The 21,816-nt window shown below is 44.4% G+C and overlaps 1 protein-coding gene across 1 annotated transcript in view; it reads left to right on the top strand.

Moving 5' to 3' along the window:
• WDR37 (WD repeat domain 37) overlaps nt 1-21,816 on the top strand; it is a 95,158-nt gene that overhangs the window by 44,610 nt on the left and 28,732 nt on the right. Inside the window, exons 10-11 of the mRNA XM_008588965.1 lie at nt 6,872-7,112; nt 8,297-8,438. Of these exons, the coding sequence (XP_008587187.1) occupies nt 6,872-7,112; nt 8,297-8,438 (383 nt within the window). The remainder of the gene's footprint in view (nt 1-6,871; nt 7,113-8,296; nt 8,439-21,816) is intronic.

Genomic DNA, 21,816 nt, shown 5'->3' with positions numbered 1-21,816 from the left:
CCTTGCTACAGTGCAGCAAGGGTGATCTTTTGTCCAATTCCCAATAAGTTCCTTATTCCTATCTGAGACCCCATTATCCACATGGCCTTTACTGTCCACATTTCTATCAGCATTCTGCTCACCACCACATAAGTCTCTAAGACATTCCAAACTTTCCCTCATCTTTTCCTCTTCTTCTAAGTCCTCCAAACTCTTCCAACCTTTGCCCATTACCCAGTTCCAAAGCTTCATCCACATTTTCAGGTATCTGTTTAGCAACACCCCACTCCTGGTACCAATTTTTGGTTTTAGTCTGTTTTGTGTTGCTGTAACAGAAATACCTGAGACTGGGTAATTTATAAAGAAGAGAGGTTTATTTCTTATGATTCTGGGACAGCTGCATCTGGCATGGGCCTTAGGCTGCTTCTACTCATGGCAGAAAAGTGTCAGGCAGCTGGCAGGTATAAGCAGATCACATGGCAAGAGAGGAAGAGAGAGAGAGAGGAGGTGCCAGGGTCTTTTAAACAACAAGCTCTTGTGGGAACTAATAGAACGAGAACTCACTCATTCCCCAGGGAGAGCATTAATCCATTTATGAGGGATCCGCCCCCATGACTCAATTAGTTTCTAACACTGCTGCATTGGGGATCAAATTTCCACATGAGTTTTGGAGGGGACAACACATCCAAACTCCATTAGGTGTGAACCACAAATTTAATCAGCCACCTCTGCAGAAGCCAGGAATGGAGAAGGGATACCAGCAGAGACATTGCCAGTGGAGCTAGAGGAAACAGGGAAAATGGGATGAAATGAAGGTAGACTGTTGAACTTCTGGGATTCTACAGCACCAGAAAGTAGTGCTGTCTGGCTGAACAGGCATTATCCTTCAAGACAAGTGAAGAAGGACCTGGAAGGGGATTCAGAGATTGGCAGGGCTGCTCCTCCCATCACAGGCCTAGTGGGGTAGGGTTGGTTCTTCCTTGGTTTTAAAGGGTGGGGCCTCTTTGGTTTTGGGGGGCTGGGATGCCATGGCCCAGCACTGGGGGGGGCAGGGCTGCTCAGCAAGCCATAGGGTGTTGCTGCTCCCTCCATGGGCCCGAGGGCAGAGCATGGAGCCCAGCAGGATCGCCTCCAGCCTGAAGACTCCTTGTGGTATCTGCCTTACTAGGTTCTGGACTTGCTTGAGACCCGTCACCCCCCCCCCCCTTTTTTTTGTCTTTTTGTCTTTTTTCGTGACCGGCAACGGATCGCAACCCTCAGTGTCGCGCCCGGACCGGGACCGGCAACGGGATCGCAACCCTTGGTGTTGCCCCCGCTCCTCGCTCAGCCAGTGAGCGGCCGGTCCATATGCGGGATCCAAACCCTCGGCGGGAGCGCCACCGCACTTCCCAAGCGGCGCACTGCAGCAGTGCGCCACCGGGCTGGCCCCGAGACCCGTCACCCCTTCTTTCTTCCCTGTTCCTCCCTTTGGAATGGGGATATGTGTCCTGTGTCTGTCCCACCATCATATTTTGGAAGCACACAACTTGTCTGGTTTTGGTAGTTCATAGCTGCAGAGAAATTTGCCTCTGGATGAGTCTCACCTTGAGTCTCACCCATATGTGGTTTAGGTGATGTTTAGATGAGACTTTGGACTTGAGTGTTGGTGCTGAACGAATTAAGACTTGCAGGGCTGTTGGGGTGGGATGAATGTTTTGCATGTATGAAGAACATAAATTGTGGGGAGGGTTGGGGCATAGTGTTATGGACTCATTTTTTTTCCCTAATTGACACCCTAATCTGCAGTGTGGCTGTATTTGTTGATGAGACGTCTAAGGAAGTAGTGAAGTTTAGATGGGGTCATAAGGGTGGATCTCTGATCCAATGGGATGAGTGTCCTTGTAGGAAGAGACACCAGAGAGCTCATTCTTGCTCTGTCCCTGGACATGCAAAAAATCACGTGAGCACACGGCAAGATGGCAGCTGCCCTCAGGCCAGGAAGAGAGCCCCGGCCATAACCTGACATTGTGGAATTCTCGTCTCTAGAACTGTGAGGAAATAAGTTTCTGATGTTTGAGGCACTCGGTCCGTGGTATTTTGTAAGACAGTATCCAAGAAGCACCCTCAGTCACGTGCGTGTGCCTTTGCTTCAGCCTTCCTCCCCACACATACTTAGCACTAACCACTCATTCTTTAACATTTTGTGCTTAGATTGTGTTTCTTAATGTCTTATATATTTAACATTAGACACCTTGTTTGTCTTTCATGGATTTTTATTACTGCATCAGTTAATGGCTTATATGACATTTTTATGTGGGTAAAATTTTAACATAAGTAACAAAAGATGTTGCTTATTAAGAAGAATGATGTATTTATACCAGAAATCCTTAAATTATTGTTTACTTTGTGCTATTGGATACATTTGAACCACTTCAGTGCAACACCTTGTATCTATGATCATGCAGAGTTTTTAATTATTTATTGAGTGAAGGTGTGTTTCTATTATCTGTTAGTGATATGGTCTTAACGGATGGTTCACTGCCTGGTGCTGCCTGAGCAGGTGGCAGTGGTTCCAGGCAGACAGAGCAAGCATGTGTGATTGTCATGAGGACGACAGTGATCTTCTGGTTTTGATATTTCCATCTTGAATATTCCTTTACTGTTCTGACCTTATAAACATTCTAAACATTGTTCTATTTGGAGATGGGTTAAGCAATTAATAAATTCCACTGATAAATAAGAATGAGCTTTCATTAGTTGAGACATCTTAACAGTGCATACTGATCATGTTACGTATTTTGTTTTAGCATAGTTTTTTTCCCCCTATGTAATTACCAAACTCTTCCTTATGTGGTGAACTTCACATGCACATTCATTTAAGAAACAAGCAAGATGAGCACTGACAAGGGATGGGACAAAGAGATGAGATGGGGATTAATGTCCAGGAAATTTGAGAAGTGAGTTAACGTTGTATGGATTTTTTTCCAAATAAAATACGAAAAAAAGCACCAGTTTTTCAGAGGGGAGATTTATGTACAGAACTTACATTAAAACACTTCGTTGTTTAGTTAGAATACTAAACTCACTTTATTTTCTTTTTCATGCTTTGTCTGCATTGGATGCGGGAACTTTTCCTGCTTGTTAGCTGCTTCCTCAGGATTTGGGGCTCATGTCAGGGTTGGGGAGCTTGGTCTGAGTTGAAGACTAGCCTGCGTCACTTGCCATACCTCAAGCTGCTTCAGAGGCGCTGTCAAGGACAGGCTCTGCGTGACCGTCCCTGATGAAGAGCAGATAGTGCAGCCATCCCCGGGTGTCCGTGGCGGATAGGTTCCAGATAGCAAGACCCGCGGATGCCCAAGTCCCTGATATAAAGCAGCATGGTACGCACTTTTCTTTACCTGTTGCTAAGTGCCCGTGGTACGTCTTAGGGTGGAAGCAACTTGTTAAGCTTTTGCTGGCCAGTCTTGACTCAGGTCTGCTTAGCAGTTCTAATCCTAGACTTGAAAATGAACCTGTTAAGATCTGGGTTCATCTTGAATCAGCATTTGGACAGATGTTTTCTTTTTTAAATATGCATCCGTGAGTTCTACTTGACATTCACAGTGTTGGTTAAAAAAAAGTTTGGTTGAACCTAAGATCTGGGTTCATCTTGAATCAGCATTTGGACAGATGTTTTCTTTTTTAAATTTGTATCCGTGAGTTTTACTTGACATTCACAGTGTTGGTTAAAAAAAAAAATTTGGTTGATGTAGTCCAAACAGATTTAGATTATTAACTAAATAATTGTATCACATACCGCTTATGTGATACTGAGTCCTTAATTAGTTAATTAATTTCTCCCATTTGAAAGTGAAAATTGAAAGGGAGTTAAGTGGCTTCTCATAGCTCTTGCAATATTGGAACACTATGATTCAGTGATTTGTTGATATGTGGACTGCTGGTACTTAGAAGCTTTGTCAGTATAAAATTGGCAATTCTTGGACATTTATTAAAATGTTGCTGGCAGTAAAATGATTAAAGTTAAGTATATTAATTATCTTTAAGATGCTAGAATACATGTAAATAATTCCTACCCTTTCTATTTCCTACCCTTTGTAAAATTAAGGTTAAAAGAGTTTACAACTGTTCTTTAACATGGTACCTATTACATTTACACTTTAAGATACTTTTAAATTCCTTGTGTGGTTGGAAAATTACTTCTATAAAGTAGTGACTTTGTTTCACCTTTTAAAACGTGGGTCTTGATAACCAGGAATGCCAGGCCTCCCTTCCAGGTTCCTTTTGTGTCTGTCCCACACACATGCATGCATATACACATGCACACACACATACAAGCTCACATACATGGTTCTTCCATTTGACCTTTCAAATGCCTCCCACTGAGCATGACTCAGACCAAGCACATGATCTTACTCCCAAACCTTTTAGACATTTTCTGTCTGAGGAAGTAGCTTTATTTTATGCCTAGTTTTAAATACTTTTGGCCAAAACCATTTAGTGAATTAGCCTGTTGTGTTCATTGCTCTAGGTCAGAACATTTGGAATTCTCTTTGACACATCCCTCTCTTTTATCCTCTCCCTACCCCATTTCCGTTTAGTCCATGAAACCTTACTGATTCTGGTTCCTAAATAATTCTTGAATCCACCTTTCTCTATACCATTTCTGCAACACCCACCCAGAGGTCTCCTCCAAGCAGCCCCTTGGCTGCCCCTGAGATTGGATCACGCAGGAGGAGGTGGGACAGATGGGACTGGCGCTGGAGGTCACATTCCCTCACCCCTTGTCTGCCAGTGTCTTTGCAGCCGTCATGCACGTGTGCACAGAGCTGCACAGAGCTGCTCTCCTTCCCCACCCAGGGATAGCACAGGTGCAGACAAGTAGACTGTGGAAGCTGAGCAGCCTCCCGGCCCAGGAGCCAGGACTCCACAGGCAGTGCCAGGGCTGGGCACCAGAGCCAGCCGGGCACCAAGCCCAGTGCTGGAGCATCCTGTCAGGAACTGATAATAGATGTGGAGTCCCCTGTGTAGATGCTGTTTACAGTTGGGTCATTTTGCCTTGAGCAGCAAGGGGACAAAGCCCTATCCTCAGGCAGAAGGGAAAGGGTTTGTCAGCCATGTACATTCGCAGATGAACAAGGTTTCATCTCCAGCCAGCTTGCTGCAGGCGTGTCCTGACCAGTCTCCCTGCCACAGGTTGGCTGCTATGTCCAGCTCCTTCGTGCTCCGGCAGGAGTGATCCTGCAGGGTCAGGTGCACAGTGCTCTCCTGCTTTCACCCTCTGCAGCTGCCCTGAGCCAGCTGAATGTTCTCCTTCCTAGTCATGGCTCGCCTGTTCCTAGGCCATCTCCTCTTACCCCTGCCCAAGCTCCTCACCCTTCAGGGTCGCTCAGATGTCACTTCCTGACCAGCCGGCCATCTGGTGTGCTCCCAAAGCCTCCTGCATTTTTTCTGTGTACATTCAGCATAATCTGAAATAGGTCATTTTTTGCATAATCATTGTGTTGAACTTTCTCACTAGGTTGTAAATCCTCTCTCCATGGAGAAATCCCAGCTGTGATTAAATCCACTTTTGCTCTTTCCCTTCCTGCTTTTGAGCAGTGAGCACCCTGCTTGGCCGCTCTTGCGTTGAGTGTGTAGCCTCCCACGTCCAGTGGACCCTGGGCTGCAGGATGCTGTGTGACAACCCTGTCATGCCCTGGCCTCTTCAGATCCTTCCTCCCACCCTCCCCACAACTGGAGGAGATGGAAGCACCTGAGTGGGCTAACATCTCCTCCCTCCCCCAGCACATCCGTGCAGGTACCGCTGTGCTGCATTCGTGGGCGCGATCCTTGCCTGCCATTGGGTCCTGTCCCCTCTCCTCCTGCATGGATTCCCTCTGTCCTATATCACAGAATGTTCCTGTCCTTCCCAACAGCACTTGCCCTGCAGACCATACCAGCCTTAGTCCCACGGCCTGGCCAGAGCCACCTCCTCGGAGTATCACCTGCACTCCTTCCCCTCCTGAGACACACTCCTCTCCTTTTGGGCCAGCTTCATGTCCCTGCCGCTGTGCTGAGCCCTGGTCATCAGCATCCTTTCCATGTACCCCACCCAGCAGACACTCTCAGGATGCTTCCTGGGCTGCTTCTCCGTGCCATTTGTCACTGTGGCTTTCCCTCCATCACACAACTCTTCTCTCCCCTTTTCTTCCTTCCTCTCACGTCTTGTTGGCTCTCTCCTCCTCCCGACACCTGCCCTCCCCTTGCCTGTGGGTCTCCTTCTGGCCCTCTGCCATCTCCTCTCTGACTTCTCTGTGATATCTCATGTCAGACAGGTGTCATCTGCCTTCTGTGCAGTGTAACTGGTATCCTGGTCTGGGGCCTGGCACACTGTAAGCACCTGATAAATATTTGTTGAATGAATAAACATTTTTGTACAGAGCTGAAGTCTGAGCTATTATCTTTTTATTTTATCCTTGGCTTTTGACAAAAGACTTCGTTGATATTGTAGAAAAATAAAATGGACACTTATTATAGCTGTAGAATTCTAAGTATATATTAAACAGGCTGCTGAGGATTGAAATGCTTTTTTTTTATTGTGATAAATTACTGACTTTCAATTTTGTTTGTTTAGCTTTCTATTACATCTGTACTATTAAGTGGTAAAAACATAAAGTGTTGAAAATTATGTTATTTGCTATTTCATTTATTAAGGGAAATTAATTGTAGCTCATTTGACATAATAGAGGCCTTAATTTTTTTTCTTATATTTAGCCTGGGTTTTAGCCAAGTAGATAGTCATTAAGTTGATAAGCACCAGTTATGTACACTGTGCTCGTACTGGTTATAATGATGAATAAGTCCTGGAAAGGTAAATGGGAACAGTTTGATTGTGTCCCCAGGAAATTTCTCTCTTTTCTAACCCTGACTTTAGCAGCAGATGTCTGGAGAGGATGAAGTAGAATGCTCTGACAAGGACGAGCCTGATGCTGATGGAGACACGTCCAGCGACTGCCCCACCATCCGGGTCCCACTGACAGCACTCAGGAGCCACCAGGGAGTGGTCATAGCTGCTGACTGGTTGGTTGGGGGCAAGCAGACTGTCACGGCCTCCTGGGACAGGACAGCCAACCTGTATGACGTGGAGACGTCTGAACTTGTGCATTCTCTGACAGGTGCCTCCCGCCTTTCGGTTTGTGCTTGTGTGTGTAGGTCCTCTGGCAGATTACTTCTTGGCCAGAATTATTTTTAGTTCTCTTGGCTCTTTGGTTGTAATTTTTGGTGATCCTTTCTAATTATATAATAATTATAATATAACTGTATTGGTAGTTAAATTCATCTTTAGGGAATTTAATTGTAGCATGTAGTATCTAGATGGTTAAAATATGGTCGTGGTATATTAGCTTTCTCTTGCTCTGTAACAGATCTCCACAAACTTAGTGGCTTAAAACAACAGGAATTTACTACCTAGTGATTTCCAGAGTTGGGGTTTCTTGGTCCTGGTAATGGGAACTCACTGGGGTTTGTGGTCCTCCCCTGAGCTTACTGATTGTTGGAAGAGTCCATTTCCTTGGGTATGTGACTGAGGCCTCCACTTTCCTGCTAGCTGTGAGCTGGGGACTGCTCCTAGCAATTAGCAGCTGTTCCTGGGTCCCTGGAGGCCCCTCAAGACGCCTTTCACCATGTACAGTTTGCTTTCCCCCAGGCCAAAGGGAACATGTGCCTCTGCTGCTCTGAGTTCTCTGACTTCTGGCAGGGCCTGGACCCTTTTAAAAGGCCCACCTGGTCAGGCCAATTGGGACAATCTTCCTTTTAATTAACTCAAAGTCAACTGATTTAGGGACCCTAATTACATCTGCAAAGTTCTTTTTGTCTTAAAATGTATCATAATTACCAGAGATCTCATCTTGTTTACAGGTTCTGCCCAAATGCAAGGAAAGGACATCACATAGGGCACGTACCCTGGGACTGGGGTCTCGGGGCTGTTTGAGGATTCTGCCTACCACAGTTTTACAAATGTGTCAGGAAAATTGCGTTTCCTAATTGAGTGTTAAGATTGTGTTTTACTGAGGGCCCACAGTATTATGTTATAAGAAGTTATTCTGGAGGTGAAGAATTAAGATTTGAGTTGTTTGTGCACTCAGCCTGTAGGTTACACATATAGTTCCCTGCTCCCTTTAAAAGGATGACTGAAAGCACTTCCAGCTTGTTAGGAAAAACGTGTCCCACTGTGACTCCACCTGTTATTCAGTGATTCCTTTAGGTTCATCTCTCCATTGGGTTTCCTGTGTTTTTAGGAAGCCCTCTTGCTGTGGCTCTGCTGCGGGTGACCTTGCATTTCTGTCGTCTTTGGCTTCAGGGCACGACCAGGAGCTAACGCACTGTTGCACACACCCTACCCAGCGGCTCGTGGTGACCTCCTCCCGCGACACGACTTTCCGTCTCTGGGACTTCAGGGACCCTTCTATCCACTCCGTGAATGTTTTCCAGGGACACACAGAGTGAGTCACGGTTGATCAGAAATTTGTTTGTAACTATTCATGGAGCAAGTTTTGTGGTTGACATTAAAACTGAATTCTAATCTTAATTTTCAGTATTACCAACTCTACTATCTTTCAAAATAGCGCTTATTTTCCTAAACATTTATGACATTTTGGAGATTTCAGAAGAGCTAGGAGGTTAAGAGAAGACTCTGATGTTCTCTGAAGAAGTTGGTTGACATTAAAACTGAATTCTAATCTTAATTTTCAGTATTACCAACTCTACTATCTTTCAAAGTAGCGCTTATTTTCCTAAACATTTATGACATTTTGGAGATTTCAGAAGAGCTAGGAGGTTAAGAGAAGACTCTGATGTTCTCTGAAGAAGTTGGGTGGGGATAGGCGGGGGGATCAAAAGCACTCCAGGCCCACGAGAGGACCCCACTGGAGCTGTTCTCAGCCACTCTCCTTATCTTCCTGGGTCGTCTTTGTCTAGTTTTTGTTACTACAAGCGTTTGCAGGGCACATTTTGGGAGAAAGTGCACACACACACGTGCACACGCGTGCAGACGTGGCCTTTCGCTCTAGCGTGTCCCTCTCTGCTTGGGTTTCCGTCAGAGCTCAAGCATAAGCATCTCCTAACAGAACGCCTTATTTCTTTCCACAAACGTGTTCTTCTCCCAGTCTGACCCTTCTCAACAGATGACGAGACTATCTGCCCAGTTACTCACACCACAGACTTTGGAATATTTCTTGATTGTTCTCTTTTATCACTATCCTCCATTCTATCCCCTGTCTAGTCCACGAGACTCCTGTCCAGTCGCATCTGCATGGCACAGACCTGGGTGGTAGTGCTTGGCCTGCCTGATGCCTCAAGTCCAGAGAGCACCTGCCCATAGTGGCTCTCAGAGACTGGTTTTTAAATGAGTGAAATACTTGTTTATTTGGCTATTCCAAAATATGAAAATCTGTTTTTTGTGTTTAACATTAGATACTAAGTTTTAGATTCAGTGTCAAATGTTAGTAAAATGCTTAAATGGAAGAGAGGACCAAGTTTGTTAAGAAGCTTGAGACTTGAATCTGGGGGCCGGCAGCAGTCGCGACGCATGGTGAGGTCCTCGTGTGTGACTGGTCTGTTATGGGAGCTTCACACATGTCTTATGATGTCGTTCTGACATAGGTAGGCATTTATTCCACTAGCTGGGTTGACAGTAGCCACAACAGAAACCCCTCAGTTCTCAACAGTTGAGCACGTACAGTGTTGTTTCCTTTTGGGGCACCAGTGTTCTAGTTTTTAGGGTGTTTCAACAATAAATTTCTCATTGTCTCTTGGCTGTGAGATGTAGGGAGTGCTGGTGTTATGTTTAAATGTTTAATTCGTGGTGCATTTGTGCAGCTGGTGGGTACATGAAATAATGCTTTCTAAAAAGATACACTTAAGAGGAGTGTGTAACTGGTTATGAAAGAGTTCTTATTATTTAATATGGACCTATGAATACAGTTTCTTAGGGTTGTGTTATTTTAATGGAATCAGATACAGGCTCAGTGTAAGTGTGGAGTGTGTAAGGGTTGTGTTATTTTAATGGAATCAGATACAGGCTCAGTGTAAGTGTGGAGTGTGTAATTCACACTAGGTAGCACTGCCACCCAGGTCTTCTCAGATTCAGGTTGATGCCCATGTTCACTTCAGCCATGGGGATAAGGGGACATTTTAGTGAGAACAGTATGTATGCACAAGAACTGCTCTATTCAGATTACTTACATTTTCTCTTTCTTGCTTGAATTAATGTGAAGTAGCATATTTTGTTGATGTGTCCATCCAAAAATAAGTTTTGGATAGTTCTTTTTTTGGTACTAATTTCCTTGCTGTAAGTGTCAGAGAAGGGGAAGTTTTAACTTTTTAAACCTTTCTGAATGGTTGGGACTTGCGAGGAACCACAAGGCTGGCTGGGTTTGCTTAAGGGCCTCCCTCCCTCCCTTCAGGCCACTTGTGCAGGTTCAGGATGTGGTCAGCAGATGGAGCTGTGGGCACCTTTGTTGAACATGAAGTATTTCATACTAATATTAGATCAGCAGCAAGCCTCTAGAAATACCTCTAATTTAGAAAAGCAGGACATGAGGCATTTTTCAAGGTTTCAGTTGTGGAATCTTCATAGTTAATAACTATTGCTTTTTGTCTCTATCATGGGTTCTCTAGGGTTGAGCCCGTATGAAAATTAAACCTACAGAGTGCATTATCTTTGCAAATGTACAGATGTGTGTCCACACCCAGGCCTGCTTTTCTTATAAGCAAACATGAGGGCTTATTCCTGGTTATGAGCAATGCTGTCCTGTCACTCCTCAGGGTGTCCTGAGTGTGGCTTATCAGAGTGAACCCTGGTCTCCTGCCCTCCCCTGTCACACCGCTCTGATGGATCCTCCCCTCTGGTGGCTCTTCTGCAGTGGTCCACAGCATTCTCGTGACACTGTGAGCCCCTGTCCACTGTGCATCCTCAGGTCCACAGCACAGTCTTCTGGTCTCATGAGTGACCTTTGGTTTTCCAGGACATGCACTTTGTACCCAGTTTTGTTCCTGAACATTAAAGCAGAACTCAGACATGCAGTTAGAAGTTTACTGTTTTTGTTGGTGCAACCCTGAAAAGTTGTTTGTAAACTGTTTCTTAGTGAATCATTTCTTAAACAGAGGTAGTATTTCTTAAACATACGGGACTACAAAAACCTTTTCATACGTAATACATATTAACATGATATGGAACACACTTTGAAATTTTATCTTAGGGAGTGTTTTTAATTACAGGAACTCAGCATAAATTCTTTACTAAGGTATATTTGAATCTAATGTCTTATAACATGAATGATTCACTTAACTGTCAGCTAATTTGAATTTCTGTATATTGGATTTTTTTAAGGCAAGATGTAGCTATATAGGCTTCAAGACTGTTGGCCCAGTTTTTGTAATCTAGTTTCTGTAGGAGGTGGGAGAGAGATTCTCCCCTTCTTCCTTTTTTCTCTTACTGTTATCCCTGAACTTTTATAAGGATCTATGCCTTTTTGAAAAATTAGAGTTTGAGATATAATACTTTACTGTAAGATAAATTCTATCCAAGTGGGTCCCCTTGAAATTTGCACTGTCATTATCTTTGCTGGGTAGAGAGAAAGCCTTGATGTAAGCTGTGTTTAAGGCTTTTGTTGTACATTTTTAGAAAGGACTAATAAGCCTTTTTCTTTTTTGATGTGTTACATTTATTTTCACTCTGTATTATGACAATTTCTTCATTATAACAGGAATTTTACCATAATAGTATTTGCTCATATAACTGTGTGGCTGTTATTATTTGACTAGTTCTTAGCAGCCCAATGTGTACTGGTTTATACGAAAAGTAATTTCAAATACTCTATATAACATTGTTTTCCTAATACCAGGGATGCGAAATTGTAGCATGTGTTGTTCTTGGGAATAGAAATGTTCAGTTAGAAAGATTTGGAATGTGTGGCATAATCCTGCCAACTACACCAATTGTAGACCTAGGGCTAGGGTCTGAAGCTCACAGGCCCCTCGAGCTCATTCACAAACACTTCACACACAGGTCTATAGCTAGGTAACCAGCAAAAATGTTCTTGGAGACTTGGTTGAAGAAGGAATGGTCTTTATTCAGCACACACCACTATGAACTAGGCATACCAAGAGAAACTCAGAAACTCTACTGCTACAGGCAAAGTCCAAAGAAAAACTGAAACTGAGCAGCTGCCAGCAGAGTAAACATGCTCTATTGTTAGATGTGAGCTTTCTGCTGCCAGCCTGCTTCACAAACTGCAAAACACAAAATAGCTACAAAACTAAAAAGATACATTGGTGCACATGCATACTAACTCCACCCACATACAACTTGTTTATAAGAAATGTCCAGGGAGCCTGACTAAATTATCCTATTTTCCCCACAATCCACCATACAATCTACATGATAAAAATCTGCCGCGATGTTCCTTTAGTGAGGATAAATGACCTGTTTATTTATACAACCTATTGTCTGTTCGATATGCCTTAATGCTTGTCCTGTAGTTCTGTCCTTTAGCTGCACACGTCCGGTTAGTAGTTATCATTGGTGTGATTTTCCATGGGAATCCTGTAGTCATACTGATGTGAAGTTCAGTGCATATTCAGTAGATGATCACACCAATGTATGTATGTACTCAGTCGACTCTGGTGAAGTGCCCACAGCCAGAACACTATGGGCAAAAAGACAGAAGGGTTATTGGTACCAACAGGGAAAGTTTTCGCCCCTCTGGTAAGATACATGCCAGTTTGCCATCCTGAGAAAGAATGGTTGCAGGAATAGGTATCTTACCTGGTTTATGATACCATACTTTATCTGCTAACACTGTGGGATCTATAGGTTCTACATGTAACAGTATAGGGGAACTCATAATTGGCCATAATGATAATACAAATGTGCCGTTTAGAATAGAGCACTTATCTGTTCTAGGCCATGTTACCTTTACTCGAGGAGGCCAGGCACTTGTCACCCAAGATGAAACTTGCAAGCCTTCCTCTAATCCTTTTCCCCAAGGCCCTATTAAGCCAACCCAGTGTAAATGGGTGCTTTTATTCTTCTAGGCCATTCCCATTGTACTGTCTGTCCCTGTTGCAAACAGGTTGGGGCTGGTAAGAGAATATTTCCATTCTTACCATATCCTGGCCTCAAAAGCTCATCTTTAGTAGTGACTTGCAGTTGTATAGGTGCAGCAGCCCTATACAACTGAGCTTCCACTGAAAAGGGCCCGCCCTTGCAGGGTCTCTCATTTAGAATCCTTACTATCAGCCATAACCACTCTGTCCACCCCTTCAGGGATGGGGGTTGGGCAGATAGCCTTAGTCCCTTTTTTAAAAGACCATTGTACCGTTCAATCATTCCCACTGCCTGGAGAGGATATGGCACATGTAACTTCCACTGAATGGACAACTGGGAGGTCCACCTCTGAACCCCGTGTCCCGTAAAGTGGGTTCCATTATCACTCTCTATGACTACAGGCTGGCCATACATAGCAGTAAGGCTATTCGATGCCTTCACAGTGTTTACCTGGTCTGGGGTCTTACAAGGCCATATGAACTGAAGACCAGTAGCCGTATCAACAGCTGTGAAGATATATCTGAAATTCTCCGACCTTGGCAGTGGTCTGACTAAATCCACCTGCCATTGAGTCAGGGGCACCCTTCCTTGAGTTATTTGCTCATCTGTATGGGTCATCCGCTGGGGGTGTGGACTGTCTTGAGCACACACTGGACAAGCATGACAGGCATTCACTACATCTTCCCATTTTATAGACAGGGCCCGTCTTTGAGCTGCCATCCACATGGTTTTACTGCCAGCATGCTGCATTCATTAATGTAACCACTGGGCTACATTAGTAGCTGGAGCTCTAGCCATCTTACCTTAGCAAAGGCATTGGCTTCATCATTTCCTGGACTGGCTAAGGGGAAGTGTCCTGTGACAAGGGAAAGAGTTACTTCTTTCTAATGTCCCTGTTCCCTTAACTCTTGCCACATGGCTTGTCCTCACAGGGGTCGGTGGCCTACCATCCACCATTAATATTTCCAAGTAGAGATCCAAAGGGTTAAACTTTTGAACAGAGCCCAGCTGTCAATACAGATGGTTAATGGCCCAGGCTCATTTTTTTATCACCATCCATACTGCTCTCAGTTCAGCCCATTGACTGCTTTGCTCTGTGCTGTTTTCATACTACATGGTATCTGTTGAGGGCTGGATAGCAACAGCTGTCCACGATGCTGAAGGTCCCCTGCTAGAGCCATCTGTATACCAAGATTACTGTGTTATAAGTCCCTGTCCCTCATGGAAAGGTGTAGCCTCCACCTCCAGGGGTAACAGTTGTGTCAAAGTTTCCTCCACAACCTCTACTGGGCCTAGCACAGTTTATAGCTCTTTGGACAGAGGACTCATTGACACAGTGCTCCTTTGTTCTATATATGCTCCCTATTTAGACAGAGTGGGAATCTGAGCTATACCCGTTTTAGGTTTGGTGGCCCATATGCGCAGACAACCTGTTATGGCGTATGTCATCCTTACTAGGACTTTGGCAGTTCCTGTGATCGCTTCAGTGGCTATCAAGGCAGAATACACAGCTGCTAACTGCTTTTCTATTAGGGTGTAACACACTTCAGCACCTTTCCAGAGCTGAGACCAGAATCCCACAGGTGTGTGGAATCGTTCTTGTCTCTGCCATAAACCCCATCCTAACCCCTCGTGGGTTATATGTACGTCTAACTCAAAAGGCCTAGTGGGATCAGCTACTTGTAAAGCCTGTACTTGCTGTATTGCCCTTTTTGTAGCCTGGTAAGCTTGTTCTACTTCCTCAGTCCAATCCCAGGGGGCTCCTTTCTTTGTTATTGCATACAGTGGTAGTCCCATTTGGGCCATATGGGGTACAACAGCTCTCCAATACCCCAGAAATCCCAAATATGTCTGTAGCTGAGCAACGGTTGTGGATTGAGGGTATGCCTGTATCTTATCTATAATGACTTCTGGGATGACTCTTGTCTTACCTGACCAGACCACTCCCAGGAATTTGACTGACAGCCCAGGTCCTTGCACTTTGTCTGTGTTCACTGCCCACCCACATTGTTCCAAATGACTTAGCAGCGTTGGAGCTGCCTAGGTTAAATCTGCAATGAATCAGAAGTTACTAACACATGATCAGTGTAGTGAAACATTGTAACCATGCTGGGCCTAGTCCACTTGGCTAGGTCCCCAGCCACCAAACCATGACAGATGGTTGGTCTATGCAGATAATGTTGGGGCAATACTTGAAAGGTCCACTGTCTCCCTTCCCACGTGAAGGTGAACTGATCTCAGCTATCAGCCAGGAACGGAGAAAAAAGCATTTGCAAGGTCCAATACATAATGATAAGTTCCCAGCTGAGTTGTCAGCTGATCCATCAAGTCGTGAACTGAAGGCACAGCTGCATGCAAAGGAGGCATTACTTTGTTCAGTTCTCAGTAATCTGCAGTCATTCTCCAGGTACCATCAGGCTTTTTCACTGGCCATACTGGAGCATTAAATGGGCTCTGAGCTGGACGAATAATGCCAACTTTCTCTAATTCCGATATAGTGGCACTTATCTCTGCATGTCCTCCTGGTAGGCGATACTGCTTTACATTAACTGCACGTCTTGGCTTGGGTAACACCTGTGGGTCATGTTTAGCATATCCTTGTAACATAGGCTTTACTGTCCGTATCTGCAGCCAAAACTCTCCAAATGTTGTTTGCAGGTACAAACTATAAAGTACATCCATACCCAAGATGTATTCAGCTACAGGGGATATATATACAGTGAATACACGAGGGGTTGATCTTCCTATGCCCAAGGGCAATGACACGGCTTTGACCTCAACAGTATGTTCTTCATAGCCATCTATATGAACTGTGGCCCCTGGAAACTTATCTGGATTGCCATGTATCAGGCTACATTCTGCACCTGTATCCATCAGTGCCAAAACACGCTGCACATCTATCCTCGACCAGTATATTGCCAGTTCATCATGAGGCCTCTGGTCCTTGCCAGCTCTCAAAAGATGAGTACCTTGGCCTGCTCCCTATTCAACTCTGAACAGTTCGTCTGCCACCTTGGGAGCAACCAAAAAGTCCTTTAAATCCACTGAATGTACCTTGCTACCTGTTTCTGGACGTTTAGTGAAGAAATGTTGTTCAGGGTGCAATTGCTGCCACAAGGCAAACAGAACTGCATTTGGCTGCCGGTCAGTTTTCTTTTTATCAACCTCTGCTGCAAGCAAGTCAAGCCACATCTGCCTACGGCTAGTCTTGCTTGGTCCCTTTGGGATAAAATCCTGAATATTTCTTTGGGGTTTGGTTATCTCCTCTCCTCTACTTCACGCAAGCTGGCTATCATGGTTGTTACCTCATGTATAGGACGACCAATGTATGGGGCCAGTATGGCCATCAGTGACCCAAAGAATGTTGACGGGGCATTCTGCAGTACTGTGTCTCTCATGCTGCCAATAAAATTTTTATTGTCCGGGCCACAAGTGTTCACATTAAACGTGGACTGCCACATCCCCAGCTCTCGAATTATTTGAACTAACTCAGCATACGTTTGCCATTTGCTAACAATCTTGGGCAGTTCTTCAGCATTTGCCCACATGGTTCGGGCAGCTGTATTCACCCATTCCATTAAGGAGTAATTACCTGGCCCTTGTGTGTACTTGCGGCTATTTTGCAGCTGCTGCCTCAGGGATGGGTGCATGGTGATGTAGGCCAATTTTTCCATCTCCTCACCAGAGCACATCACACTATCCACCCCTAGGTCCCATAACTGCAACAGCCAAGCAGCCAGCGACTCCCCCTCTTTCTGCCAAAACTGTCTCCCCAAGTCAACTAACTCAACCTGGGTATATGGGACATAGGTGGTAAATTGGGTCGCCTGTGGATTGTCCACTGGTTGTCCGCCTGGTCCCATAGGCTGCTTGTGTTTCACTTTCTGGTGCATGACATGTCCTGCCTGGGGACGCATGGTCTCCCCAACTTACCCACTGGGTTTGTCATCTTCCCTGGTGTGAGAAGCTGGAGTGGCCAGTTGCTGCATGTCATCCTCCAGGACATATATCTATTCTTCCAACAACTCTGCCTTCCACTTCGAATCTGCCAGTAGCTGCACGTCATCTGCCAACAACTCTGCTTTCCACTTCAAATCCTGATAAGTTTGCAGCAGAGTGAGCAACAGCCAGGCTCCGTTCAGCAGAAAAGTGGCCACTGGGCACCACACTCTCAAGGACAGCCACATTCCCTCCCCCTCCCAAGGGGTTTTCTGCTGTAGTGCCTCATCTATGCTGACTTGCAGTGCAGTGAGCAGCAACCCGATCCCAGTCAACAGGAAAGTGGCCACAGGGCACAGCATGTTCAAAAGTAGCCACATTTCCTCCTTCTCCAAGGGCTTCTTGGCTCCTGTACCTGCTCAGAATCCTGCACCGACTACACCAGTTATGGTGTAATCCTGCTGACTACGCCATTGTAGAGCTAGGGCTAGGGTCTGAAGCTCATAGACGCCTTGAGCTCATTCACAAACCCTTCACATGCAGGTCTATGAGCTAGGTAACCAGCAAAAATGTCCTTGGAGCCTTGGTTGAAGAAGGAATAGTCTTTATTCAGCACACACCACTATGAGCTAGGCATACCAAGAGAAACTCAGAAACTCTACTGCTACAGGCAAAGTCCAAAGAAAAACTGAAACTGAGCAGCTGCCAGCAGAGTAAACATGCTCTATTGTTAGATGTGAGCTCTCTGCCACCAGCCTGCTTCACAAAGTGCAGAACACACAATAGCTACAAAACTAAAAAGATACATTGGTGCACATGCATACTAACTCCACCCACACACAACTTGTTTATAAGAAATGTCCAGGGAGCCTGACTAAATTATTCTATTTTCCCCACAAAAAGTCACAGAAATTTCAGCTGTTGACAGTTTCTCATGTATTTCTGTCCTAATCATTAAGAGCTGGAACCCACATTCAGTTCTTTTTACCTGAAATAAGCTAAATCCTCATGTGTCCATGTGCTTTTTGCCTGCCGGTGTAATTCAGTGCACCTAGCTGACTGTTGCCAAGCCTCGCCCTTTTCTCGCCACTGCGCACTCCACACACCTAATGGGGACTGGGCTCAGCACACAGTCCGCTCCAGCATCGCTCTCCCTGTCCTGTGAGGCTGTGGATGCATGTGCTTGTTTGCAAGAAGCTTATTGTCATAGCGTTTATTTTCAGGTAAAGTCCACTAACTGTCCTTTGTAAGGAGTGGTAGATGCCCATTTAGATTATCCTCCAACAGGAGGCCCAGCACCCCCCATGCTGGGTGGAGTTTTCTCCCCTCTCGCCCCCATTTGTTTTGTTTCAGTCGCTATAATAGGAGACAATGATGTGACAAGTCACTGGCCATTAAGCTTCTCTGTGGGTGGCCTAAGACTCCACTTTTTGTCCCTGAATAAAGTGTGAATAAACTTGGCACTGAAAAAATTTGAAATTAGCTTAATGTGGATAAAATATTTTGAGAATGCAAAGTTTTTAGTTTCCTTCCTTTTCACTTTAATGTTTCCCACAAGACTGTAACTTTATCCCCAAAATGGGAGCTTTGGTGCTTTCTCCTAAAGAAAACAAAGCACACATCTAAAATATTTAAAAACTAGTTTAAAATTGTAATGATTGCTATGAAGTTGTGACACTTTCATATACTTTTATTGCCAAATACCTGGGGGAGATACTACTAAATACTAAATTCTAGATCTTATACTTACCAAGATGAAAATAGATTTGAGTTTTGTGTCACGACATTAATAGTTTCTTTATACTTTTAAAGAGAGAAAATATTTGGAAAATGACATTTTTAACTGGATGGAGGTTGATTTTAATCATAGCTGAATTTTGTGCTTGACCAGAGTTGGCCTGTGGGAATCAGCTTCTGTGTGGGTCCATGGGGAGGATGGGTAGAGTTCCACTGGCAAGCTGCCTTGTGGGGAGAGATGTTGGAAGACTTCACTTGCCTGGTAAATCTGTTTTACTTTTGGTGATAGCTTTTAAGCCTTCATCTGTGTGGAGGAAGGAGGAGAAAACAGTGTCTGTCTACTGAGTAGTGTCTTGTAGGGACAGAAGGATGGCTCTGGAAGTACCTCCTGGGGTGGAAATGACTGTCTGACGAACAGAGTGAGCTGTAGATTACATTAGTGCCTTTGAGTCTAAAACTTTCTCTCCATTTTACATCTCCTCACCCACATGCCTGAAAGCATGGCTGTTCTGTCCTCTTTAACTAGATGGATTTTAAAAGTAATTTTATTTTGAGGAAGTTTATAGATGTAGTTCTAGCAATAATTGTTTAATGTCTAAGGTTATCATAAAACCAAGGCTTAGGATCACTAAGGACTAATGGTCTAAAAATGTAAACACCTAATATTTTGCTTCATGTTTGGTTTTTCTCAGCTTTACTAGTTAGCCTAAATAGGCTGCACAGATTCAAAGAGAAATATTATGGGCTGTGGTTGGCAGAAATGGGATCTAACTGCAGTGGTTGTGTTCAAGGGCATTTCTTTTGTATTCATTAGTGAGTGTTTTGTCTTCTGACAACAGAAACTGCCAAGGAGACATTAGTAGACCCTATGCTCTGCACAGCATGTTGTACACACTTAGGCACAGTTGCTCTTCTCGTGCAAAGGACTTCATTTTGCAAGTGTCTGAGTACTTTGCTGGTGGCACCTGCAGGGCTTCCCAATCCCCTTCCTTCTCACATTATCCTGAAGCTTGAATGTATGAGAATCTACTGAGCCGGTCCCTTGTTGATATGTTTTAAAGCTGTTGTCAATTCAGAATATGATCTTTAAAAGTAAGAGATTTAATATTTCTCCATTTTTACTCTTTTAAAATTCCTCATTTAAGAAGGGCTGCTCAGGAACTGATAATAATAAGGACTTCAAGGAAATCAGTGCATTTTAATTGCTCTACAGCTTTGTTGCAAGCTGTTGGATTCCATCACTTTTCATTGAGATGACCTGAAACAACAGTCACGTTAGTGACACAGACTGGAAGCTTCCTAACTACGAGATGCTTCAGTTCAGATTCTCTGAGACAGATATGAGATGTCTCTCAATCAGATGCCATGTGTTGGCAGAAGCCATCAGGTAATGTGTAGAACAAGCAGAGTGGGGAGGGGGCAGCTGCCCAAAGGTCGAGCTTAGTTTTAGAAGATGATGGTGACAGTGGCATGTGTGCTTGGTCCTGCCGGCCAGCACCTGCCTGACCTGCCCTCACGCAGGTGAGGCTGTACCTGTTTGGCGCCTGCATCTGCTTCCACTCCTGCGCTCTCAGCACTGCCCAACTTTTCTGTGTCCATCTGAGCCGTCTTTGGGGAGCAAGCTGTTCCAGATAAGTGATTTTTCCAGTAATCTCTCAAGCACCTAAACTTTAAAAAGACTCTGTGTGTGTGTGTGTGTGTGTGTGTGTGTGTTGTGTGTTGTGTGTACTGTACTGCTGCCCCCACTTCATTACCCCAAAAGGCTGTGCATTCCGAGTTTTGTGTCTGCTTTGTGTTGTGTGGTTTTTTTTGTTCTGGTTTCTCGGGAAGGCAGTTGTCACTTTTTGCTATTTTTGTGCTAGTGTCTAACATTGTTTCTCTTATATATCCCCAACTTATCTTATTCATTGCTCCCAACATTTTAAAACTGATACAGCAATAAAAATTAACCCCAAGTAAAAGTCTAAGGGCTACTCTTCTATATTCTGAAAGGCTGTGTTGCAAACAGTCTAAACAAATGTGTTTGTAAAATATGTACGCAGCGCCTGCAAATGCATATAGTTGTAAGAAATGGTCTGTGTCCTTACGTAGCCTTGATCTTCTGGGAAGACAAGACCAGTACCTGAAACAGATTGAATGAAGAGAACACAGACCTGAGTGCTGTTACTTAGTCCAGAGAACATGGAGTTAAGTGCTCTTACCTCATCCAGAGAATATAGAACTGAGTGCTCCTAGTCCAGAGAACATGGAGCTAAGTGCTGTGTACTTAGTCCAGGGAACACAGAGCTGACTGCTATTACTTGGTCCAGGAAACACAGAGCTGACTGCTATTACTTGGTCCAGGAAACACAGAGCTGACTGCTATTACTTAGTCCAGGGAACACAGAGCTGAGTGCTGTGTATTTAGTCCAGAGAACAGAGAGCCCAGTGTTGTTACTTAGTTCAGAAAACAAGAGCTGAGTGCTGTATACTTATTTTTTATTTTATTTTATTTATTTTATTTTTTAAAAATTTTATTTTGTCGATATACAATGAGGTTGATTATTGTAGCCCATTACCGAAACCCCCCTCCCTCCTCTCTCTCCCCACTCCCACCCAACAGTGTCCTTTCTGTTTGCTTGTTGTATCAACTTCAAGGAGTTGTAGTTGTTAAAGTATTCTCCCCCCTNGGGTTCGGATCCCATGTGGAGACCAGTTCCCGCTCACTGGCTGAGCGTGGTGCGGGCGCGATCTCGTTACCAGTCAGTAAAAAAGACAAAAAGGAAAAAAAATAATTTGGGAAAAAAAACCTATTGGATAAGGAAAATGTGGTATATATACACCATGAAATACTACCCTGCCATAAAAAAGAATGAAATTCTCCCATTTGCAACAACATGGATGAGCTTGGAGAAATTCATGTTGAATGAAATAAGCAAAGCACAGAGGGATAAATACCATATATGCTCACTCATATGTGGGAGCTAAGAGAGAAAGAAGGAAGGAAAGAAAGACCACAGTGGTGCATTGGACTTGCAGAGGGAGAGAACATACCTAGGGATACAAAGTGGAGTGGGGAAAGGGGGATGGGGAGGGAGGTTGGGGATAATTGGGGG

The sequence above is a fragment of the Galeopterus variegatus genome, unplaced genomic scaffold (assembly GCF_000696425.1).
Source record: "Galeopterus variegatus unplaced genomic scaffold, G_variegatus-3.0.2 Scaffold5132, whole genome shotgun sequence".
Classification (NCBI taxonomy): Eukaryota; Metazoa; Chordata; class Mammalia; order Dermoptera; family Cynocephalidae; genus Galeopterus; species Galeopterus variegatus.
This window is presented reverse-complemented; position numbering and strand designations above follow the sequence as displayed.